The sequence below is a fragment of the Megascapheus bottae genome, chromosome 7 (genome assembly GCF_031878675.1).
Source record: "Megascapheus bottae isolate mThoBot1 chromosome 7, mThoBot2.hap1, whole genome shotgun sequence".
NCBI lineage: Eukaryota > Metazoa > Chordata > Mammalia > Rodentia > Geomyidae > Megascapheus > Megascapheus bottae.
In genome coordinates this window covers 41,962,773-41,988,948 of record NC_143515.1, presented here as the reverse complement: position 1 = coordinate 41,988,948, position 26,176 = coordinate 41,962,773, and the positions used below count along the sequence as shown (strand labels likewise).

The window sequence follows — 26,176 nt, the reverse complement described above, 5'->3', positions numbered from 1 at the left end:
TTGTTTTTCCTTTTTTTAACAGTATACAATTTTTAGTATTTAATTATTCTCTCTTACAGTTAAATAACCATTGAAAAGTATTTATCATATCCCTTACAAGAATTAAAATTACCTAATTGCTGTTACTTTAATAAACCACATATAACTTCAGAAATAAATTTTAAGCTAGGTAAATTACTCAACTTAATAAAATTAGTAATAATCTAAGATACAAGGTTGGCAAGGCACTTGAAAAATCTTGAAAACTGATCCTATAAAACTGATTTATGGTCAAGAATTTTCAAAAACATCCTATTCTCTTACTTCCACTAAATGTCAATATTCTTGGCTCATCTTCTAAAACACTAATAATTTCATTTCTATGTAACATTTCTCATGAAGGCCAAACATGGTGATCCATGTATGTGATGAAGCAAAAGACTTGAAAGAAGATTTTATTTGCCCACGAGATCTTTTGATATCAGAAATGAAGTACTTTGCCGAATATTTGTCTATGGATGCCCAGCGCTGGGAAGAGGTGGACATTTCAGTTCATTGTGACGTTCACATTTTCAACTGGTTGATAAAATATGTTAAAAGGAACACTAAGGAGAATAAAGATTGTGAAATACCCAATTTAGGTAAAAGATAATCTGTTTATTTTGTAGTGCAATTTGTGTCACTTAATAGTTATATCAGGACAAAAGTGAAATGTAGAAAATTATTTGAATATTAACATTTTTGCTCATATTACTATCAGTATTTAAGGGAATTGGGATCTCATATTTTAGAGATTTAGTTATTACAATAAATGTATGACAAATGTCTCTAGTTCAACAATTCTTAACATATGGATTTTTAAATTTTTTATTAATTTTTGTCAGACCCAGGCTTGAATTCAGGGCCTGAGCACTGTCCTTGGGCTTTCCTCAAAGCTAGAGCTCTACCTCTTGAGCCACAGCACTACTTTCTATGTATGTGGTACCAAGGAATCAATCCTGGGTCTTCATGCATGCTAGGCAAGCACTCTACTACTAGGCCAAACTCCCAGCCAACATATGGATTTATAACATAGGAATTCTTAACATGTGGACCTCTGAGGTTTTGCACCTGTTTTAGAGGGTCCAAGGACAAAATAACTTCCATAACACTAGCATATAATTTATGTTTTTTACTGTGTTAAGGTTTGTTCAAATAATTCCCAAACAGTAGTGAACAAAACTGTTGTAAATTTTAGCCAGAATCAAGGCAGGATACTAAACTCTATAGTATATTGTTCAACACCATGCACTCATAGTTAAAAAGGAAGAAAGGAAGCTAGGTGCTGGTGATTCCTGCATATAATCCTGACTACTTGGGAGGCTGAGATCTGAGGATTTCAGTTTGAAGCCAGCCAGGGCAAGAAATTTTGTAGGACTTTTATCTCCAATTCACTACCAAAAAAGCAGAAAGTGGAGCTTAGACTCAAGTGGTAGAGTACTAGCCTGGAGCAAAAAAGCTCAGGGTCTGAGACCCAGAACTAGCACAAAAGAAAAAAAAAAAGGAAGAAAAAAAAAGTATAGGTTTGCCTAAGAATTTTTTGATGAAGCAGTAAAGATTACTCATTTTTTTATATTTCTACCCTGAAGTATATTTCCTTTCTAATATTCTGATGGAAAGGGACATGCATTTCATAGTACATAGCATTATATCTTGGTTGTCTTGAAGAAAAGGTATATATATATATATATATATATATATATATATATATATATTAATGAGCTACTGACTTAGAAAATAACTGACAGTATTTGTTCACCTAGGATTCTCCTGATCTCTTCTCCAGTAGCTGGGATTACAAGAGAGAGCACTATTGCTGGCTGTAGAATCTTTTCAGATTAAGCATGTTTACAAAATAAGCACTTGAGGCCTATTTATCTATCTGTTTATTTATTGGTAGAATTGGTGCTTTAATTCAGGTCCTGGGCTTGGAAGGGAAACACTAGCACTTGAGCCATGCTCCCAGCCCTATGTTGCTTTAGTTATTTTTTAGGGAGTCTGTCACAGTTTTGCCTAGGCAGGCATCATATCTTGTTCCTTCTACCTGTGCCACCACCTACATAGCTTGGATCACATGCATGGACCACCACACCCAGCTAATTAGGTGGAGTCTTGCTAACTTGCTTGATCTGGCATTGAACCACAATCCTTTCTATCTCCACTTCATAAGTAGCTGGATTACAGACATGAGCCACTGCACCTAGCTTTGAACCCCCTTTTGAAATAACCTCACTAATATTCTCTCTGTGACTTTTCTTTGTCATATCTTCAGTTTGACTCTTAAAACTTAATCTAATTGCAGGGTAAATTTATTCTGTATTTTTTACATATCCCATGACTTAACTGAATTTTCTTTCTAGTGTGTCTGTATGTATACACACATGTATAAGCATGTATATATGTAAACTATATAAAACAAATTGCTCTTGTTAAAGGAACATCCTTTTTCAGGGTAAGAAGGATCCTGTTTTGAGATTGAGCTATGAATCAAAAGGAAATTTAACTTTTTTTTTCTTTTGTAGAGCCAGGAAATGTAATTTCAATTCTTATTTCTTCAGAGTTTTTGAAAATGGATTCATTAGTAAGTATGAATTTTTTAAATCCAAATGCTTACTCACTTAGGCTGTCTTAGATTGTCTAGAAAATTCTAAGGTAGCTTTCGGAATTAATTATTAACTTAAAAGGGTAATTTCATTACAAGTCACTTGTATTTAGAAGCACTTCCTTTGGTTGGAATGGCATTAAGACTACTAAGTATCTTTTATAAATTGCACCTATATAAAAGAAGCAACTAATACTCAAAGAGTAGCTACTGTGGTTTAACTGAGTAGAGTCACACAAATAGGCAAAAATTATTTAGTGCCTAAAAATGCATGGATTAGGCTTTTAGAATTTTATATTTAAAAAGTAGTACTATGCTACTCATTGTGCTTGTTTTCAACATCGTTTTCTATTCTGTTTCCTGTTTTAGGTTGAGCAGTGTATTCAGTATTGCCACAAAAATATGAATGCCATAGTAGCTACCCCATGCAACATGAACTGTATTAATGCAAATCTTCTCACACGTATAGCTGATCTGTTTACACACAGTGAAATTGATGAACTAAAAGACAAAAAAGATAAGTTTAGGAGGTAATGTTTTAAATTCAATTTTAAATTTAAGGTTATTAAATGGAATATTTCTATTTAAATTTTAGTGAGGCTATTTTTAGGATATGTTTAGAAATATATTTCTTTTAAAGTGAAGAGTCAATGGCTCATGACAAATTAGCAATTATTTTATATAATGAATATATGGTAGTACTTAGTTTTGCTTTAAAATTATTCAGACAGGCTATAGTATAAAAGGCAAAAGTGATAAAGAGCAGCAATAATACTATTGCTTAGGAGTTGTTTGGGTTATAGCTGGGTGTGGCTGGAATCAGGGAGCAACATGACCTCATTCATTTCCAAGAAATCATTCTGGTTGCTATGTGAAGAGTAAACTTGCATATGAAAAGCATGACCTGTTAGGGAGCCAATGTAGTAGTCTGCCTAGAAAGGAAAAGGTTTTGACAGAGGTAGAAGCAGTGCAACTAGGAAGAAGTAGACTAGTTAATTTAAGAATTGTTATTAGAAAGGTTTGGCAGCCTTTTGAATGGGATAATATGAAAATAGAAGTCCAGGACAAGTAAGTTTTTAGCTTGGGCAATTAAATGGATTGTAGGTAGTACCACTGATAGAAAAAGGAAGATTAGCTGGGCAAGGTAGCTCATGCCTATAATCCTAACTACTCAGGAGGCTGAGATCTGAGGATCAAGGTTCAAAGCCAGCCCAGGCACAGAAGGACCTGAGACTCTTATCTCCAGTTAACCTCTAGAAAATGGGAAGTGTGGCTTGGCTCAAGGATAGGGCGGTAGCCTTGAGCTGAAAAGCTCAGGGACAGCGTCCAGGCCCGGAGATCAAGCCCCATGACCCACAAAGAAAAAAAAGAAAAGGAAAAGGAAGATTATAGGAGGAAGGATTAGGATAAGGAAAATCAAGAGAGTAGATCTGGGTCTTGTTGAGGGTAAGGGTATACATCCAGGTGGGACGGGTAGTAGCTAGTTGACATATTAACTTTAACTTTTAACTTTAGTTTAACATATTAACTTTAAGGGCTTAAAATCAAAATTTGAGAGTAGATAAGGTTCAGTGGAACTGGATGAGATTCTTAGCAAAAGGACATAGTCGTTTAAGGGTCCTGTTCTAGAAATGTTTGCCTCTCCAAACATATCCTTCCCTATTTTTCTTTTATCTTCCCTAAATGTGTTTTTTTGTGCTGTATGAATAAGGAATGAAGACACATTTTTTTTCCACATAGATACCTAGTTAACAAAGCACTATGCATTTTGGAGACTACTTTTTCCCCACAGAATTACAATGTTACCTTTGCTACATTCAGGTGACTATGTGTGAGAGCCATTTCTGACTCCTCCATTTTTGTTTGCCTATTCTTAGGTTAGTAGCACCCAATCTTAATTACAGTACTCCTAAATAATTTCCTGTGCCTGGCAATATAAATTTTCCAACTTCATCCTTTTTTCAAAATAGCTGTTTGAGTATAGTAGATTATGTTTACCTTGCTATGTAAATTTTATAATTATTTTGTTTGTTTCCTCTCACTCTCACATACACACAAACCTGTTAGGATTTAGTGTTAATATTAAATATATAGATCAGTTTGAGAATATCTAACCTTTTAAAAATACTGGTTTAGTTCATAAACTGAATTATATGAGTCATCATTATTTTAGCAATACCTTACTGTTTGGGGTGAGCTGCATCTATCTGTCTGTCTGTCTGAGTACCTGTCTGTATACATACTATTGGAAATTATATGCTTATTTGGTTTATTTTCTAGTTATTAGGAAGAAAATATTAATAAAAGCTATCCAAACCTAAGGTTCAGCAGAGAAATAGCAAGTAGGAGAGAGAGAATGAGCCAGTGAAGGGAATTCAAAAACAAAGGTTCTAAAGGAGAAAGTGATTGGATTAAATGCTGCTCTCTTAAGACAGAACACAGTGCTGGTGGCTCACTTTGCTAATCCTAGCTCTTCAGGAGGCTGAGATCTAGTTCAAAGCCAGCCCTGGCAGAAAAGACTTTTATCTCTAATTAACCAGCAAAAAACAAGAAGTGGATCTATGGTTCAAGTGGTAGACTACTAGCCTTGTGCAAAATAGCTAAGGGACAGCACCCAGGACCTGAATTCAAGACAAATATTAGCATACGTGCATGCATGCATATATTCATATATACATACATAAATAAATAAGATGGTGACATAAATAAGGCCATTTGGATTTACAAGCATTTTTCCCAGATAATTTACTCTGAATAATTGCTAGAACATTGAGCAGCACTTATTAAGGATAAACTGGTGAGAGGATACTGTTTAAAGAAGATAGATACTATATTATGATCAGGATGATCTGTTCAAGAAGAAATGAATAATGCAGAGGATTATCCAGGGATCCAGTCCTTAAGTGTTATCCCAACATGAGAGCTAAATACTTAAAAATGGAAATGGAATCCTAAATCCAGATTTGGCCTTGCAGGGAAAATGGAGACAGATAGGCCATACATTGGAATTAATGATATACTTTTCACTTCTTTTGTTTTATTTGTTTTGTGCTGGACCTGGTGCTTGAGCTCGGGTCTGGGCACTGTTTTGGAGCTTTTGTGCTCAAGGCTAGAACATTACCACTTGAACCACAGCTCCACTTCCAGCTTTTTAGGGGTTAATTGGAGATAGGTCTCACAAATTTTCCTGCCCAGGCTTGCTTCAAACCATAATCCTCAGATCTCAGTCTCCTAAGTAGCTAGGACTAATAGGTGTGAGTCACCAGAGCCTGCCATGCTAATAACATATTTTAATTCTTGAGAGCTTATCACATTTAATTCTTAACATTATGTCTCTCACTGTTTACAAACATCTTATATAACCTAAACTTTATGAATTTGGAATTATTAACCCTATTTTGTAGATGGGAGAACAAGATTCAACACGTTTCTAAAAGATTATATACCTAGTTATTGGTAGACTTGTTAAAATTATTTAAACCTTTAATCCTCAATATTCCAGTAAGAAAAATTGAAGAAAAGATAGATATCTGTCGTCCTTCTTTCCTGATAAAAATACATTATTGAAAGCTAGGCAAGGTGGCTCATACCTGTAATTCTAGCTACTCAGGAAGCTGAGATCTGAGGATCAAGGTTCAAAGCTAACCTGGGCACAAAAGGACCTGAGACTCTTATCTCCAATTAACTTCTAGGAAATGGGGCTTGGCTCAAGGTCCCTTGAACTGAAGAGCTCAGGGACAGCACCCAGGCCAAGTTCAAGCCCTCTGACACCCCGCCACACATAGACACACAAATACATTATTGATCAAGGAGGGTTTTTTTTTGTCAGTTCTGGGGCTTGACCTCAGGTCCTGGGCACTGTCCTTGGGCATGATTTTTTCTCAAGGCTAGAGCTCTACCACTTGAGCCACAGCACCATTTCTGGCTTTTTTTTCTATATATATGGTATCAAGGAATCGAACCCAGGTCTTCGTGCATGCTAGGTGAACACTCTACCACTAGGCCGAACTCCCAACCCGATCAAGTATTTCTTATTAGTCAGTTTATTTCCTTAGAACTCATACACAAATATATATTATATACAATACCAAGTTACTGATGTATATATATTAGTTATTGGTGTATATATAATATATATCTCCGAAAAAGAGTCTCCTTTAAGTACTTATTGTATACATGTACATGTAAGTCAATGTTTGTTTTAATTAATGTAAAAATAACTTTAGTAAACTACATATAGGAGACTAATATTTGGTCATTTGTTGTTTTGATAGTAAACTTTTTTGTAAGAAAATTGAGAGATTGTTTGATCCTGAATACTTCAACTCAGACTCTCGGGGCAATGCAGCAACATTATATAGGTAATGTATTTTTCCTTTGGTATGCTATATCATGCAAACTCTTTAGTTTACTATATTATTTTTCCTTGAATAATTTTGTATTGCCTTTATATTATAGATGCTGTTTGTGTAAGAAACTTTTGACAAAAGAAACAGAAAGAAGAATTTCTTGTGTTCCTGGAAAAATTAATGTGGATCGACATGGAAACATTGTCTATATTCACATAAGGTATAGTGTGTATTTACACAGTATAAACTACTTTCTGTTTGTTTGTTTGTTTGTTTTTGGTAGGTCATGGAGGCTTGAACTCTAGGCCTGGGCACTGTCCCTGAGCCCTTCCGCTCAAGACTAGTGCTCTACCACGTTGAAAAAAACAGAAGTGGTTTTCTGGTGGTTAATTGGAGATAAGAGTCTTATGGACTTTCATTTCCCAGCTGGCTTTGAACCAGGATCCTCAGATCTCAGCCTCCTGAGTAGCTAGGATTACAGGCGTGAGCCTCACAGTGGCACCCAGCCTTTCTGTTTGTTTTTAAGACAGAATCTCATCATGTACCTCAATTGGCCTTGAACTCAAAATCTGCCTACCTCATCCTCTCAAATGTCAGGACTATAGGCATACAATACCCTGCCTACCTTTTAAACTATTTTTATTAGATAGCATCAGAGAGGGAGGGGGAGAGCATCCACCTACACATGCTCTTCTGCATGTGCTATTTTGGTAGTTGGCCTTGAACTCCAGAGCTTTAGCTATTTTTGATCATGACTGGGACTCTTCCACTTGAGTCATGTGTCCAGTCTGACATTTCGCTGGCTAATTAGAGATACAGTTTTGAAAACACCAGCTCAGAAAACTACTCAGCTACACAGTCACATATAGAGAAAGTTTATTGTCATCAGGAGTTGACAGGCTAGCTCTTTCGGCATAGGGAATAGCAGCCTGTCCTTATGCAGAGAAAGTGATTATATAGTGTCAGTGAAGCTGAAGGCAGGACAGGGTGAGCAAAAGTGAGAAGCCTTGCAGCTGGATGCTAGAAATAGCATGTGGCTGGGGCAAAACCTCCTGACTTTGGCAACAGCATTTTGCTGATAGAGGATAGAGGTACATGCAGTTTAGGTAGAGCAGGTGATTGTGGCTGGGCCTAGCTTGTAGAGGACCTAAGATGGAGGCTGTCAAACCAAAATGAGAGTGGATATGCTAACGAGTTTCGTAGACTTTTCTGTCCTGGCCAGCTGCTGATGGTGCTTCTCCAGGTTTCAGCCTCCTGAGTAGTAAGGATTACAAACAGGAGCCACAGGAGCCTGACTAAGATAGTACCTTTTCTCTTAAAACAAAATCGTTGTAAATGCCACATCTTTTCTTTTTTTTCTGGTCTGTCGTGGGGCTTGAACTCTGAGCCTAGGCATTGTTCCTGAGCTCTTCAAGGCTACCTCTTTACCACTTGAGCCATAGTGCCACTTCCAGCTTTCTGGTGGTTAATTGGAGATAAGAGTCTCATGGGGAAAAAGAAGGTGAAGGTGAAGGTGAAGGTGAAGGTGAAGGTGAAGGAGAGAAGGGAAGGGAGGAAGGAAGGAAGGAAGGAAGGAAGGAAGGAAGGAAGGAAGGAAGGAAGGAAGGAAGGGAAAGAAAGAAAGAAAGAAAAGAAAGAAAGAAAAGAAAGAACGAAAGAAAGAAAGAACGAAAGAAAGAAAGAAGGAAGGAAGGAAAGAACGAAAAAAAGAAAGAAAAGGGCTGGGAGTTTGGCCTAGTGGTAGAATGCATGCTAACATGCATGAAGTTTCTATTCCTTGGTACCACATACATAGAAAAAAGCACTCTACAAGTGGTAGAGCTATATCCTTGAGGAAAACCAGGGACAATGCTCAAGCCCTGAATACAGCCCCAGGACTGGGGGGAAAAACATAGAGTCTCAGGTCCTTTTGTGCCCAGGCTGACTTTGAACCTTGATCCTCAGATCTCAGCCTCTTGAGTAGCTAGGATTACAGGTGTGAGCCACCAGCACCCAGCTGGTTTATAATGATTTTAAACTTCAAAATGATATAATGATCTTGAAGAATATTCTGGACAGTGCCATTAAAATTATTTCTTTGGAGGCTGGGAGTGTTGCCTAGTGGTAGAGTGCTTGTCTAGCACGCACAAATGTGGTTCAATTTCTCAGTACCACGTGTACAGAAAAATGCAGAAGTGGTGCTGTGGCTCAAGTGGCAGAGTGCTAGCCTTGAACAAAAGTGCTCAAGGACAGTGCCCAAGCCCTGAGTTTAAGCCCCAGGACTGGACAAAAAAAAAAAAAAAGATAATGTGGTATTTGCTTGACAGTTGACAGTTTGGTTGGAAAAGGTCCTCATCTTTTCCATGAGAATAGTTATCTGAAATGCAAGGCACAATTAATAAAAGGTAGAAAATTGCTGCTAGCAGGCCCAAGAGAGTAATAAACCAAGGAGGGATTGATTCCCCAAAGGATCTATACAGACCTGAGATTGTCTTCTCCATCTTGGATTGGAGACAAGTGTGGTACCTGACTCCCTGTATCCTGGAGATGGGAGTAAGACTTTTATCTTAGGATCACTGAACCTAAGGAATGTTTATACGTTACATTGTCTAATCACTAGAAAGTGTTATTTGAAAAGAATGTAAGGAACCAATGTATTAATGAAATGTTTGCATCAAGTCACAAATAATTAATAGCATATCTTATATGCAGTTAAAATCAGGTTTCACTTGACAACAAATCTCTTGTGCTCAAACTGGGTTCAATTAATAATATCTTAACTCAGCAAAATAATTTTTCTTTTTTCTTTGTTTTCTTTTTCTTTTTTTTTTTCTTCCAGTCCTGGGCTTGAGCTCAGGGCCTGAGCACTGTGCTTGGACTTTCTCAAGGCTAGAGCTCTACCACTTGAGCCTCAGCACCACCTCTGGCTTTGTCTATGTAGGTTGTACCAAGGAATTGAACCCAGGTCTTCATGCATGCTAGGCAAGCACTCTACCACTAAGCCAAACTCCTGGCCCAGCAAAATAATTTTTTGTAGTCTTTCAGACTGCCTTCTAGTGTCTACAAAATAAATTTCCCTTTGAAGTAGGAAATCCATCAATTGAGAATATTCTTAGAAATAAGCCATAAAGTTAAAAACATTTGTTTAAGACAATGCACACTTGTAAAATAATATAACATATGAGTCTCTTTCCTCAGAGATAAAACTTGGGACGTTCATGAGTATTTGAATAGTCTTTTTGAAGAATTAAAATCTTGGAGAGATGTCTATTGGCGCTTATGGGGAACGATCAACTGGCTAACCTGTTCGAGATGTTGTCAGGTAAGATTATTTTTCAATATCCTGTGCTGTAAATACTGAGTAAGTTGATTCAAGCTGGTTGCCAATTGCTCATACCTGTAATCCTCGCTACTCAGAAGGCTGAAATCTAAGAATTTCAATTTGAAGCCAGCCTGGACAGGAATGTTCATGAGACTCATCTCCAGTTAACCACCAAAAAGTCAGGAGTAGAGCTGTGGTTCAAGTGATAGAGCACCAGTCTTGAGTAAAAGAAGGTAAAGACAGGTTGAGGCCCTGAATTCAAGGCGTAGTACCAAATACACAAAATAAATAAATAAATAAATAAATATGTCTCTTTTTATGCTTTCTGGGTTTTTTGGGGGGTTTTCTTTGTTGTTGTTTTTGTTGTTTTTTTGCCACTCCTGGGCTTGAGCTGAGGGCCTGAGCACTGTCCTTAGACTTCCTCAAGGCTAGAGCTCTACCACTTGAGCCTCAGCACCACTTCCTGCTTTTTTCTATGTATGTGGTACCGAGGAATTAAACCCAGGTTTTCGTGCATGCTAGGCAAGCACTCCAACCACTAGGCCAAACTCCCAGCCCAATGATGCCTTCTGTTTAATTAGTATTTTTGGATTGTATTTAGACAGTATCTAAAGCAACAGAGCTATTAACACTTTTCCTATCTTGCTTCATTTCTCCTGCCATGCTTCTTACTTTTTGTTCACATTGTTGAACAATTTTTGCTGGCTTTTTAGAAGAAAAAAAGGATTTAAATGATCAAATCAACTTTTCAATGAAAATAAAATACAAAAACCTTACTGCCTTGATTTCTAGTCATTTTCTCACTGTCCTGTAGAATTTCAATAACAACTCAGAAACACCTTTGTGGATAGGGTTGTTAATTTGTGATATATTTTTAATATATTTTTATTGTAATTAATGGAAGGGTTACATGATATTTGCCAGATAAATGGTGCCTTAATTCCCACACATTGATACCCTTTCACATGTCATGGTCCCCATTTAAATTTGTGATATTTTTATTGTAATAATTGCATTCTCCAAAAGACTTTATTTCCCCCCTCATTCCTGTGGTTCTATGTTTCTAACCCAGGACCTCATACATACTAGGCAAGAGCTCTACCACTGAGCTATTTCCCACCTTTGTTTAATATTTATAAGTGAAGTATATAATGATAAAAGCCCAAGAAATCTTGTGATTTGAAGAGACTTGTAACTTTTTATAGAGTCATAGTCATTCCTAATAAATATTAAATAAATCTGGGGCCGGGAGTTTGGCCTCGTGGTAGAGTGCTTGCCTAGCATGCATGAAGACCCGGGTTCGATTCCTCGGTACCACATACGTAGCAAAAAGCCAGAAGTGGTGCTGTGGCTCAAGAGGCAGAGTGCTAGCCTTGAGCAAAATGTGTCCAAGGACAGTGTCCGAGACCTGAGTTCAAACGCCAGGACTGGGGGAAAAAAATGGTATGGTTCTAAGCTGAAGCAAAGGAGTGCCCAGCCCTTGAGGTTAAGCCCCATGACAAAAGAAAAAGAGCATTCTAGCTACTGTATATCTTCCAAATATTTGATATTGTCAGGCTTTTGTTGTTAATGTAATTTTTTTGATTTGTCTTCAGATTTCTTATAAACTTATATACATATTTGGAATCTATTAATTTTATAATTAAAATTTAATAAATTTTGTTCTCTGTGACTCATAGAATTGTCAAGTGAGACAAAATTTTATTCCACATTTCATTGGAAAGTGTGTGTAGTGCATGTGTATATGTACTGCTACTGGGCTTGAACTCAGGGCCTCATGCTCTCTTGGCTGTTTTGCTTGAACTGGCACTCTACCATTTAGTCACACTTTTACTTCTGGCTTTCTGTTGGTTAATTGGAGATAAAAGTTAGAGTTTCTGCTGAGAGTTGGCTTCAAACTGGAAACCTCAAATCTAGGCCTCCTAAGTAGCTAGGATTACAGATATAAGCCACCAGTGTACAGCTTTTTTTTTTTTTTTTGGTCAGTTTTGGAACTTGAACTCTGGGCCTGGGCACTGTCCCTGAACTCTTCAATTCAAGGCTAGCACTCTCTCACTTGAACCAGAGTGCCACTTCTGGGTTTCTGGTGGTTAATTAGAGATAAGAATCTCATGGATTTTTGTACCCAGGCTGACTTTGAATGGGTATCCTCAGATCTCAGCCTCCTAAATAGCTAGGATTACAGGCATGAGCTACCAGTGCCCAGCCAGTGTACAGCTTTCACTGTATTTTTTTGTGTGTGTGCCTATCCTGGGACTTGAACACAGGGGCTGACCATTGTCCTTGGGCTTTCCTTAAGGTTAGTGCTCCACCACGTGAGCCACCATACCACTTCCGTTTTTTTCTGTGTATGTGATACGGAGGAATCAAACCCAGGCCTTTGTGCATGCTAGGCAAGGACTCTACCACTAGGCCACATTCCTGGCCCCTCACTGTAAATTTTTTAGATGATTTGCCAGTTTGACAATTGGACACCTCTGTTGAATTTTGAGAAAAGAATCTTTAGAATTTAGGATGCTAGGAGATCAACTGCTCAAGGGATTGAATTGTACAGCCAATGGTTACATATAGTTTACAACTCTGAAAGGCATTGACCCCACTGTTGTGCTGTAGCCTCTCTTGTTTTGTTTTGGGGGTTTTTTTGTATCTTTTTTTTTTTTTGCCAGTCCTGGGCTTAAGCTCAGGGCCTGAGCACTGTCCTTGGACTTTCTCAAGGTTAAAGCTCTATCCTTGAGCCTCAGCACCATTTTCGGCTTTTTTTCTACGTATGTAGTACCAAGGAATCGAACCCGGGTCTTCGTGCATGCTAGGCAAGCACGTTACCACTAGGCCAAACTCCTGGCCCTCTCTCTTGTTTTGTACAAGTGTGGTATACTTAGTAAGTACAGACAATTTAGTGGGGAAAGAAAACATGGTAAATCACAGCTTGGGGGTTACCAGTTTCTTTTTTTTTCATATATTTTTATTATAATTAATAGAAGGGTTACATGATATTTGCCAGATAGATGGTGCATTAATTCCCATACATTAATACCCTTTCACATGTCTTGGTCCCCATTTCCCTCCCCCCTACCCCCGAGTTACCAATTTCTTAACAGCTGTGAATATTTTGCTGGGGTACACTGAAGATAGGAAAACTACAGAAAATTTTTGCACTTGGATTTTGTTTTTTGTTTTTGTTTTCTTTTTGTCAGTTCTGAGGCTTGAACTCAGGGCCTGGGCACAAAGTCCTGGCCTTCTTAGGCTTTCTCAAGGCTAGCACTCTACCACTTGAGCCACAGTACCACTTCCAGCTTTTTCTGTATATGTGGTACCAAGGAATTGAACTCAGGGGCTTCGTGCATGCTAGGCAGGCACTCTACCACTAGGTCACACTCCTGGAATTTGCTTTTGAGACAATATAGGGAGTGGCACTGTGGCTCACATGGTTGAGCACTAGCCTTAAGTACAAAGAGACTCAGGGACAGCTCCCAGGCCGTGAGTTCAAGCCTTACAACTGACAATAAAAGAGGGTCGGGGGGGGGGGGGAGAGAGAGAGAGAAGATCGAGAGAGAGTCTTAATCTTTTTGTTTATGAAATAGTAGAATCAAACTGTCCATTCCCAAATTTCTTTTCTCTGGTCACAAACAAAAACTCATGTAAGTATTTCATGATGGTAGACAAAAAGTTAATACATTTAAGCAAAGAAACTTTTCACAGGGGCATGAACCACATCTAATTTATCAACACAATGCTAACATGAAACAGATTAGTTTTTGTGGCATAAAAATACATTAGGGGGGGCGGGAGTTTGGCCTAGTGATAGAGTGCTTGCCTAGCATGCACAAAGACCCGGGTTCGATTCCTTGATACCACATGCATAGAAAAAAGCTGGAAGTGGTGCTGAGGCTCAAGTGGCAGAGCTCTAGCCTTGAGAAAGCTGAAGGACAGTGTTCAGGCCCTGAGCTTAAGCCCAGGAATGGCAAAAAAAAAAATACATTAGGGGACTGGGAATTTGGCCTAGTGGTAGAGTGCCCAAGGACAGTGCTCAGGCCTTGAGCTCAAGCCCCAGGGTTTGATTCCTCGGTACCACATATGTAGCAAAAAGCCAGAAGTGGTGCTGTGGTTCAAGTGGTAGAGCTCTACCCTTGAGAAAATCCAGGGACAGTGCTCAGGCCCTGAGCCTAAGCCCAGGACAGGCAAAAAAAAAAAAAGTCTGTGAAACTCTTATCTCCAATTAACCACTAGAAAACCCAATGTGGCACTCAAGGAGTAGGGCAGTAGCCTTGAGCTGAAGAGCTCAGAGACAGCACCCAGGCCCAAAGTTCAAGTCCCAACTGACAAAAAAAAGGGGGGGGGGTAAAAAATAAAATTGGATGCATACAGAGATGTTTTATTCATCTGAATTTTAGTAGTTTATATTTTTGCCTTTTTCTTTATTTTCTTGATGGTGGTTGGGTTTGTATTCATACTTGCTAGGCCAGTGTAATACCAGTTTCAACCATTCAAGAAGCCCTTTGTATTTTGCTTTTTTTTTTTTTAGCTTTTGTTTTCTTGAGACATCTTATTTTATGCCCAGACTGGCCTTTGGTTCTTCCATTTGTGCATTTCCATATTGCTGGGTTGGCAGGTACATGCCACCACACCCCAACATTGGTTAAGATAGAATCTCATAAACTTTTTGCCTTGGTTGACCTGAAACTTCATTTCCCTAATTTCTACCCCCCAAGAAGTTAGGATTACAGATTTGAGCCACAAGGAAAGTCCAGCTTTGCCTTTTATTGAAGTATAATTCATGTAATAAAATTCACGTACTAAGCCAGGCATTGGTGGCTCATGCCTGTAATCCTAGCTACACAGGAGGCTGAGATCTGAGGATCATGGTTCAAAACCAGCCCAGGCACTAAAGTTTGTGAGACTTATCTCCAATTAATCACCAGAGAACCGAAAGTGGTGCTGTAGTTTGTAGTTCAAGGAGTAGAGCATTAGCCTTGAGCTGAAGAGCTCAGGGACCATGCCCAGGCCCAGAGTTCAAGCCCCACGAATGACCCCCCCCCAAAAAAAATTCATGTGCTATTAATTTACAATTCACTGATTTTTTATTAAACTTACATAGTTGGGAGAAATTACCATCCTCTGATTTTAGAAAATAGCAGTCACTCAAGAAAGATCCTTGATTTTGAGCTGCACACTCAAGTAATGGGCATCAGCAAACAAATCAAGCATAGAGAAATGGGGAAAGAGAGGGAGGAAGGAGAGAGAGAGAGAGGTATCAATGCAGATCCCCACAAGCCATGAGAGAGCTACCTCTCATTAGAAGGGGCAGTGGCCCCTTCTGAAACAACATCCATTTTACAAAGCTGTTGTGGGAAGAAGCTGTAGCTGAGAAAGAACAAAGGGAACAATAACCTTATTTGTAACCTAACTCCCAAAGATAAGAAGATTTTTGTTCATGCTTCAATTTTTAGACTTAATTTAGGATACTTTAAAAGTGGTGCTCGTAGAGTTCTCTGTTTTTTAATATCCTGGGAAATCAATAACAAGACTGAGAGAGAGTTTATATTTAGATTGAGGAAAAGAGTACCATTTTATTATTGGAGCATATTTGATCTCAGGACAGCTTCTGACAGTTGTTAGTTAATATGATCAGAAATATTTTGAAATTAGAAATACAGTTGTGGTCAGGAATTGGTGACTCATGCTTGTAGCCATAGCTGTACAGGAGGACGAGGATTGTGGTTCAAAGCCAGCCTGGTTGGGAAAGCCTGAAAGATACCTACCTCCAATTAGCCATCAAAAAAACAGGAATGGAGCTGTGGCTCAAAGTGGCAGAACACTAGCAAAAAGCTCAGGGCAACACCCAGGCCCTGAGTTTAAGCCCAGCAAAAAAAAGATCTTTGTGCTCAGTTGTTTCTACTACTTCCACCTTAACACCATAACTTATTTTGACTCTGTAGATTGGCTTTTCTATACATTTTATGTAAATAAGACATATAATGTATAGTCCTTATTATGATCCTTTTGAAATGGATAATTTTGCTGTAGAAATAATCATTGATGATATGTATTTTTTCAGGCTTTCCTCTGTATTGAATATTCACATTGCCAATATCACTCTGAAATGGTGATTTATCCTGCCACAGCAAGTTCACCAAGTACTGTTGGTACTGGGCTTTATCCCTGTTGTAACCAAAAAGTTCTTCGGTTTGATCCCACTCAGCTCACAAAGGTAAATTTTTGATATTTCTGTTTTGGTTACAGTACTCCCTAACATTTTAATGTAAATAATATACAGTGCCAGGACTTGAACTCTGAGGTTCACACTCTGCCTTGGCTTTCTTGCTTACAGTTGACACTCTACCATTTGAGCCATGCCAGCTTTTGCTGGTTAATTAGAGATGGAATCTCTCAGACTTTCCACCCAGGCTGGTGTCAAACTGCTGTCCACCTGAATAGTCTTAGCTTCCTGAATAGCTAGGATTTCAAGCATGAGCTACAGACACCTAGAATCTGTTTTTAATAGTTTTCCAAGTACAAAATATTGTGTTCACATAGAAAAGACTTTAAACAGAAAAGAAAGACTTAAAATAGTACACAATGAAGAAAAGAATAAAATAAGCTGAGTCCCAATAGCTCGTACCTATAGTACTAGCTACTCAGGAGGCTGAGATATGAGAATCGCAGTTTGAAACCAGCCCAGGTAGAAAAATACAATGAGATTTTTGTTTCCAGTTAACCATCAAAAAGCCAGAAGTTCCTGATGACTGTAATCCTAGCTACTCAGGAGGTTGAGATCTGAGGATCACAGTTCTAAGCCAGCCCAATTAAAACCTGCCAGAAAACAGAATGGTGCTGTGGCTCAATTGGTAGAGGACTAGAGTTGAGTTGAGGAGCTTGGGGACAACACCCAGGCTCAGAGTTCAAGGCCCCCCCCCCCAAAAAAAAAAAAACAGAAGTGAAGCTATGGCTCAAGTGGTTGAGTGCTAACAGTGAGTGAAAAAGCTAAAGAACAGGGTCCAGGCCCCGAGTTCAAGCCCCAGGACTGGCACAATCATTCAATCAAATAAATAAGATAGAAGAAATAGAAATCCCTCTGTATCACTCTCCAATTTCCATCTCTTAACTAGAATTAACAGTTTCCTTTCAAACATTTTTTTTTTTTTTGCCAGTCCTGGGCTTGGGCTCAGGGCATGATCATTGTCCTTAGACTTTCTCAAAGCTAGCACTCTACCACTTGAGCCTCAGCACCACTTCCGGCTTTTTTCTATGTATGTGGTACTGAGGAATCGAACCCGGGTCTTCATGCATGCTAGTCAAGCACTCTACCACTAGGCCAAACTCCAGGCCCCCCTTTCAAATATTTTTATAAATAGATTTTAGATACAAATTATCTATAGGATTTTTTAATTGGTTACTGGATTATACTAATCATATGTTCTGTAATTCTCATTTTTCATACAAGAACATACCAAGTTATCTTTCTGTTCCATTTTTCCTAACTGCTGATCAAAAGTCCAAGTTGTACATATATCACAATTAGTTCATCATTTCTCTTGTCGGTGAACATTTAGGTTGATGTATTAAAGTATATTCCATAAACATCCTTACATACAAATCTTGGTGCAGTGTATAAGTACTGAAATAGATTATATTCCTAGATCACATCAATGTTAGAAAATGTTATGTAATTAAATTTCATAAATGAATGAAAGGAATCTAAAGCTCAACATCATTGTCATCATTCCATACACAAAATATAAGTATCAAAGATGAGCTTCATACTTTGTATGAGTTGAGAAGTTAGTATCTGTGAATTTAGCAAACTTTGTGCAGAAGTGCAACATAAAATATTCTATATTATGATCTTACAATTAAAAATTATAGGACTGTAAGATAAAGATAATAAATGTTCCCCAAACAACATATATGGAGCCAATTCCTACAAATAAACATTTTTTAAAAGCTAAACTCACCAAAAGCTGGAAAAAGTGAAATTTAAATACCACAAGATCAATATTCACCAGTATCACTAAAATAAAAACATCTGATCAGGGCCGGGAGTTTGGCCTAGTGGTAGAGTGCTTGCCTAGCATGCATGAAGACCCGGATTCAATTCCTACTGAAGAATACATAGAAAAAAGCTGGAAGTGATGACGTGGCTCAAGTGATAGAGCTCTAGCCTTGAGGAAAACCCAAGGACAGTGCTCAGGCCCTGAGTTCAGTCAACAGGACTGGCCAAAAAAAAAAAAAAATGAACTATAGTCTTTAAGGAAGGAGTTTGCATGGAATTAGGATAAAGGAGCCAGGTGTCAGTGGCTCATGCCTATAATTTTGGCTACTGAAGAAGTTGAAGCCTAGAGGATCATGGTTTGAAGCTAGCAGGGCAGAAAACTCCATCTCCAGTTAACTAGCAGAAAAACCGAGGTAGCAGTCAGGCTCAGTGGTAAAGCACCAAGCTAAAGCATGAGGCCCCGAGTTCAAGCCCAGGTACCAGAAAACATAAAGGTTACGTTTTGGAAGAAGGGAGGTAGTTATTTATGTTTAGCTCTCCCCCTCTTCCCCACCTCACCCAGTACAAGTGTTTGAACTCAGGACCTTGCATTGCTAAGCAGGGCTCTGCCACTTGAGTGGAGTGATTTTGATCTGCACCACCACCAATATGGGCACTTGAACCCAAGGCCTTTCACTTGCTCAACTGCTATTTGAGCCATGGCTCTAGCCCTGCTTTTTATTAGTTGTTCTGGAATTTGTAAGAGTCTTAAAACTCTTCTGTCCAGCTCATCTTAAACTATTATCTCTGGACCTCTGCCTCCAGAATATAGATAGGATTACAGGTATAAGCCAGCAGTGTCTTTCTGTATGTTCTGTTTCTTAATGTGGATAGATATACCTGGTATTTATGTTTTAATCTCTGTTCTTTATTTTTCCCCAAGAAAAAGCAGTCAAATACAATTTGAAAAAGAAAAAAGGAGGGCCAGGAGTTTGGCCTAGTGGTAGAGTGCTTGCCTAGCATGCACGAAGACCCGGGTTCAACTCCTCAGCACCACATACATAGAAAAAAGCCAGAAGTGGCGCTGAGGCTTAAGTGGTAGAGCTCTAGCCTTGAGAAAGTCCAAGGACAGTGCTCAGGCCCTGAGCTCAAGCCCAGGACTGGCAAAAAAAAAAAAAAAGTTTCCATTGGGCCGGGAGTTCGGCCTAGTGGTTAAAGTGCTTGCCTAGCATGCATGAAGACCCGGGTTCGATTCCTCGGTACCACATACATAGAAAAAAGCTGGAAGTGGTGCTGAGGCTCAAGTGGTAGAGCTCTAGCCTTGAGAAAGTCCAAGGACAGTGCTCAGGCCCTGAGCTCAAGCCCAGGACTGGCAAAAAAAAAAAGAAAAAAGGAAAAGAAAACAGTATTTTTTAGTTTTAGCAAGGATGAATTTTATTATAACTGAGTTAAAATAGGAAGGAATGAGAGAAACATTATCTGTTCCCCATGCAGGAAATAAATAGACTCAGAATGACAGTTCTTACCTGTAGCCTTTATACTAGACAAATGCACACGGTCTCATCAGTGTAGTAACTCCTAATCCTTAGACGATGGTCTTGAGGGAGTAAGATGAGTGAAGCCCATCTCAAACCCAAGGAATCATCAGAACTTTTTTTTTTCACCAGATATGCCTTTCTTTCCACCTCTACTAATTCATGAAGAATTCACCGATATTTTACTATTTTAAAAGAGAGAGGACAGATTTAGATAGCCCTATGTCCCCTAATCTTTTTGTTGTTGTTATTCATGGGGCTTGAACTCAGGGCTTGGGCATTATTCCTGATGTTTTTTGTTCAGGGCTAGAACTTTACTACGTTGAGTCACAACACTTTGGTTTCCTGGTGGTTAATTGGAGATAACTCTCATGGACTTCTCTGCCCAGACTGGCTACCAACTGTGATCCTCAGATCTCAGTCCTCTGAGTAGCTGGGCTTACAAGGTGTGCGCTATTTGGGTCCCAACTCCCCTAATCTTATACTTTTTTTTTTTGGTCAGTCGTGGGGCTTGAACCCTGGGCCTGGGTATTGTCCCTGAGCTCTTCAGCGCAAGGCTACCACCCTACCACTTGAGCCGCAGTGCCACTTCCTCACAGTGATCTTTGAAAGAGTATTTTTCTAGCGGGGTACAGGTGGCTCATGCCTTTAATCTTAGTTACTCAGGAGGCTAAATCTGAGGATGCTAGTTCAAAGCCAGCCCAGGCAAGAAATCTGTGAGACTTTTATCTTCAGTTAACTACAAAAAAAAAAAAAAATGCCAGAAGTAGAGATGTGGCTCAAGTGGAAGAGATCAAGACAGTGCCCAGGCCCTAAGTACAAGCCCCAGTAGTAGAACAAAAAAGATATAAAATAAATGAAAGAGTATTTCTATAATGAACCAACCTTCAATTTAGTGTCTCTTACATGACAGGGCTGTAAAGTGAGGGACCACATGATTGCTCTTCGTGATCAAGCTGAAGGTGGGGATTTGATGTCTTGTCCAACTAGTAAAATACTGGACGATCTATATGAACACAAAGATGTCATTGCTGTGCCCTTTTTTAAAGATGCAGTTAGGTGAGAAAAAAATAACCCACACAATTTTGAAACTTTATTCAGTACTTCCTATTTCAGAATGCCTTATCCTTAATACTTTCCAATCAGTAATGCCATCCTCAAATATAATTCATTATTTCAAATAGCTCAACCAAAATAATGTTCTTTTGTAGTAAAAGCAAGCAGATATTTGTTTGAGAATTAAAACATAAAAAAATTGGAAGGATTGGGACTTAACTCAAATGATCGACTACTTGCTTACCTGGCAAAAAATATAAGAAGGGACATAAAGGCTGGGTATATGATTTAGTGGTAGTACATTGCCTGCCTGGCATACATGAAGCCCTGGGTTCGATTCCTCAGTACCACATAAACAGAAAACGCTTGAGTGGGACTATGGCTCAAGTGGTAGAGTGCTAGCTTTGAGCAAAAGAAGCTTAGGGACAGTGCCCAGGCCCTGAGTTCAAGTGTAGGACTACCAGGAATAAAAGGGGGGGGCATAAAAATATTGGAAGTCTGGGGCCAGGAGTTTAGCCTGGTGGTAGTGTGCCTGCCTAGCATGCTCAAAGACCTGGGTTCCATTCCTCAGTTACCACATACATAGAAAGAGCTGAAAGTGGTGCTGTGGCTCAAGTGGTAGAGCACTAGCCTTGAGAAAGCCCAAGGACAGTGCTCAGGCCCTGAGTTCAAGCCCAGAACTGGCAAATATATACATATATATATATATATTATATTCAAAGAGAAGAACTGCTAATAAAAGGAGTCCTTGGTAATCAAAAAGATTGGTATTCAGAATCCAATTTTTGAAGATTTCTAAGTTTTCTTCCACATTGCCAAAGTTCTGTTTCATGCCAAATACCCCATATTGATCAAACCCAGGATTGAAAGCATGCTAATCAAGCCCCCTCCCAGTGAGCTAAGTTCCCAGTGCCAACCCCTTCTTAACTGCTTGATTGACAAGCTGGTGTTAATGGCTCACATCTGTAATCCTAGCTACTCGGAAGGCTGAGATCTGAGGATCATGGTTTGAAGCCACCCAGTAGGAATGACTGTGAGACTCTTATCTCCAGTAAACTACTCAGAAGAGGCCTTAAGTGGTACTGTGGCTCAAGTGGTAGAGCACTAGTCTTGAGCAAAAGAAGCTCAGGGACAGCACCCAGGCCCTGAGTGCTGTGGGGGAAAAAAAATTTGATTGACACAACTAGAAAAATGAATGGGAAGGCTATCAAATTGGGTACTGTTGTCAACAATACCAATCATAGCAGCCTATTCTACCGCCTGCCACCTGGTAGGCGTGCTGCTTGTAGAGCAGTGGCATATCCATGTGTGATGTCTTTTGCTAGACAAATTCAGAAGTGTAAATATTGAGGTGGCATTTTTATTCTCAAGAATTTTGTGTGTGTGTGTGTGTGTGTGTGTGTGTGTGTGTGCATACACATGACACGTGATGCTGGGGATCAAAATCAGAGCCTCAGGTGTGGGCTATATTTATTAAAGATGAACTTATGAAGTATTTACAATAAAAAATACTCTGACTTAAATTTTTAAGAAATTGAATACTTCTCCATAAAAACATTTCTCTTTCAAGTGATCCTGCAATTGGCATCTATGATGAAAAGGGTCTAGAATATGATGTTTTACTGGAGCCAAATACACCATGGGGCCCTAAGAGTGGGGAACTCAATGCTGTGAGTAACTTATTTTACTTATTCTTCACATTAAACAATTGACATTTCATCTTTGACAGGTACCTGGTCAACTTAAGTTAAAATGAAACTGATTATCTAATCCTAACAAAGTGTTTTGCTAAACAAATAAGATTGTGTGATAGAGTACATTGCCTTCAAATTATTAGTAACTAAGAGATGCTAGTATCTGCCCATTTTTCCAAACACCAGGTCATTGTGTGTGTGTGTGTGTGTGTGTGTGTGTGTTTAAGTCCTTTTTGAACTAAGTATGTGAGGCTTTCCCTCTACCAACTGAGCCATAGCTCCAACCCATCCTCATTCTCTAGGGAGAATTTTTGTTGTTGTTGTTTTCTTTTGAGATGAGATTTTCCTATGCTACCCAGGCTGACCTCAAACTCATGATTGATTTTTTTTTCTTTTTCTTTTTTGTGTTTATGTCTGTACGCTGGTCCTGGGGCTTAAACTCAGGGCCTGGGTGCTCTCCATTATCTTTTCTGCTCAAGACTAGTACTGGACTATTTGAGCTCCACTTCTGTTTTTTTATAAATAATAATTGATATGATTATGATTATTATAAATAATCATCTAGCTTTTTGATGATAACAGTCTCATAGACTTTTCTGCCGAGGCTGGCTTCTAACCATGGTCATGGGATTTCATCAGCCTCCTGAGTGGTGGAGTTGCAGGTATGAGCCGCAGGCACCTGGCTCCTGCTGGATGTTGAGCACTGACATGTCAGGTTAAGATTTAAATTGTTTCAGCTGGAAAAGAACAATACTACTGACTTTGTCTAGCTCTTCTGCATAAACCATGTCAAAGAAAGGAACTGCAATCTAGATAGGTACAGATTTATTAACTTTGATTCCTCTGTCTTACAGTTCTTGTCATTGAAGAACTGGACTCTTCAACTGGTAAGCAAGCAGTTATATTCACCTTTCATAAATCTTTTCCTTCCTAAATTATATTTTAATGGAATTTTATCAGGATTTAATAGGATTTTATCAATATATTATTTAAATATGTATATATATCTGCTCTTTTGTCTTCAGTTTTTTGAGGGTTTTTTGTTGTTATTTTTTGTTTTTTGGGTTTTTTTAATGTGTTTTATTTTGTTTTTGTCAGTTGTAGGGCTTGAATTCTTGGCCTGGGTGCTGTAGCTGAGCATTTCAGGTCAAGGCTAGTGCTCTACCACTAGAACTACAACACCACTTCCAGTTTTCTGGTGGTTAATTGGAGATGAGTCTCACAGACTTCTGTGCCCCGGCTGGCTTTGTACTGAGATCATCAGATCTCAGCCTCCTGAGTATCTAGGATTACAGGCATGAGCCACTGCGCCCAGTTAAGAAAATGTTTTATGTAATGTAAGTCTGTCCTGAATGCATAAATTGTGTGTGTGTGTGCATATACTTGGTACTAGAATTTAAACTCAATTGGCAGAATGGCCAGTTCAGCTACAGCTTCACTTTTTGGTGGTTAATTGAAGATAAGAATCTCATGGAATTTTCCTGCCTGGGGTAGAATTGAACTTTGATTCTTGATCTCCTGAGAAGGTAGGATTGCAGGTACAAACTATTGACACCAGGCTGAATATAGAAATTCTTATGGCCATATTCTAAAGGTTATACTGAATATACAATAGTTAGTATTAGTTCTTACTTAACTCATTCATCCAAACTAGTTTAGGTAAGTGCATTTTAAAGAATTCATTAGAGCCGGGCATTTGTGGTTCTTGGCTGCAATCTTACCTACTCATAAGGCTGAGATCTGAAAATTGCCTGCCCGGACAGGAAACTCTGTGAGTTTCTTATGTCCAGTTAACCACCAGAAAACCAGAAGTGGCATTGTGGCTCAAAGTGGTAGAGCATTAGCCTCAGGCACAAAAGCTCAGGGATAGAACCCAGGCCTGACTTCAAGCTCCACAACCGACAAAAAAAAAAAAAAAAGAATTCATTAGAAATAATACACTTATAACACTTAGATGTGTTTTTCTTTTTAAATTTAGAAACAGCAGTCTTTATTTTCAGAAGAAGAAGAATATACGACTGGATCAGAGGTCACTGAAGATGAAGTTGGTGATGAAGAAGAAGTATCCAAGAAACAAAGTATTGGCTTCTAAGTTAAAATCAAATCTCACCATTATAAAGGGTTGCATTCTGAAGCTTTTAATGCAGGGATGGGAAATTGTCTTATATAAATACCTGGTAGGTTACAACATTGAGGGGAAAAAATGAATAGAATCTCCACTATGATCCCATAACCCTGGTACCAAAATTATAATATCCAAATACTCACAAAGGACAGTGTTCTGAAAATCTTCCAGTTTTTTATTTCAGATATAATTTAATTAACAGAGAGATGTACCTGAAATTTGGATTGGCACTGAAATGAACCATTAACTTTTTTTTTTTTTGCCAGTGCTGAGGCTTGAACTCAGGGCCCGAGCACTATCCTTGGGCTTTCTCAAGGCTAAAGCTCTACCACTTGAGCCCACAGCACCATTTCTGGCTTTTTCTATGTATATGGTACTGAGGAATTGAACTGAGTTTTCATGTATGCTAAGCAAGCACTCTACCACTAGGCCATGAACTCTTGCTGTGCTTTTGCTTTTTCTCTCAAAGCTATTGCTCTACCACTTGAATCATGGAGTGTCTACTTCTGATTTTTTTTCCTGAGTTGGAGATAAAAGTCTGTTGGTTTTTATCCTGGCGAAGTGGCTCATGCCTGTAATCCTAGCTACTCAGGAGACTGAGATCAAACTGGGGTTCAAAGCCAGCCCAGGCACAAAAGTCCATGAGACTCTTATCTCCAATTAACCACCAGAAAACTGAAAGTGGCACTATGGCTCAAGTGGTAGAGTGCTAGCCTTGAGCTCTTTGAAGAGCTCAGGGACAGTGCCCAGGCACAGAGTTTAAGTCCCATGACCAACCAAAAAAAAAAAAAAATTGGGATTGCAGGTGTGGGCCACCACACCCAGTAGTTGTAAAATGTTTTCATCACTTGGAAGTAACAAGGACGTTGGAGAGGTACAGGTTTTATACTTATAACACTGCCCTTCTGATATCAGGGAAAAAGGAGAAGCCAAAGAAGTTCACTAAGCAACCAAAAAAGCAGATGTCTTCACCTTGTACTCAAAAGAAAGAAAAGGCATTGGAAAAGGTAACTCTAAATTGTCTTTTATTATTCTGAAGTGCATATGAAGAAATTAGCAAGTATAAACAAGGAAAATTCAGAATAAAAGTTCTATCAAAATAGAATGCTCGCAAAATGAACATTATTTGTAGACTTTAGGTTCTTTAGAGATTAAAGATCTATAACACATCAGCAAATTGAAAAAAGGAAAGGTGTAGAACCTTGCATATACTGTCCTAATGTACTATCATTTGTGTGAAAGGGAAATTGTGTATTTTCTTACATATAAAATATCTCTGAAGAGCTCCACAAGAAATTGCTGCTGTTGTTTGGGAGTTACCTTCTAAGGCAACTAAGGAATGTAACTGAATATGCGACTGAATATATGAGTTTTAAAAGGAGGGGGGCAGGAGTTTAAGCTCAGGAGGCTGAGACCTGAGGATCACAGTTCAAAGCCTGCCTGGGCAAGGAAGTTCGTAAGACTTTTATCTCCAGTGAACTATCAAGAAGCCTGAAGTAGAACTGTAGCTCAAGTGGTAGACCACTA

At 38.8% G+C, this 26,176-nt stretch overlaps 1 protein-coding gene across 5 annotated transcripts in view; it reads left to right on the top strand.

Annotated features, from left to right (window-relative positions):
* Sanbr (SANT and BTB domain regulator of CSR) overlaps positions 1-26,176 on the top strand; it is a 59,682-nt gene that overhangs the window by 11,536 nt on the left and 21,970 nt on the right. For all 5 annotated transcript variants that reach the window (XM_090336862.1, XM_090336863.1, XM_090336858.1 and 2 more), the window contains exons 6-17: positions 382-620; positions 2,541-2,599; positions 2,990-3,150; positions 6,895-6,981; positions 7,079-7,189; positions 10,147-10,270; positions 16,326-16,478; positions 20,688-20,833; positions 22,401-22,500; positions 23,379-23,411; positions 24,503-24,602; positions 25,565-25,656. In XM_090336862.1, the coding sequence (XP_090192988.1) occupies positions 382-620; positions 2,541-2,599; positions 2,990-3,150; positions 6,895-6,981; positions 7,079-7,189; positions 10,147-10,270; positions 16,326-16,478; positions 20,688-20,833; positions 22,401-22,500; positions 23,379-23,411; positions 24,503-24,602; positions 25,565-25,656 (1,405 nt within the window). The remainder of the gene's footprint in view (positions 1-381; positions 621-2,540; positions 2,600-2,989; positions 3,151-6,894; positions 6,982-7,078; positions 7,190-10,146; positions 10,271-16,325; positions 16,479-20,687; positions 20,834-22,400; positions 22,501-23,378; positions 23,412-24,502; positions 24,603-25,564; positions 25,657-26,176) is intronic.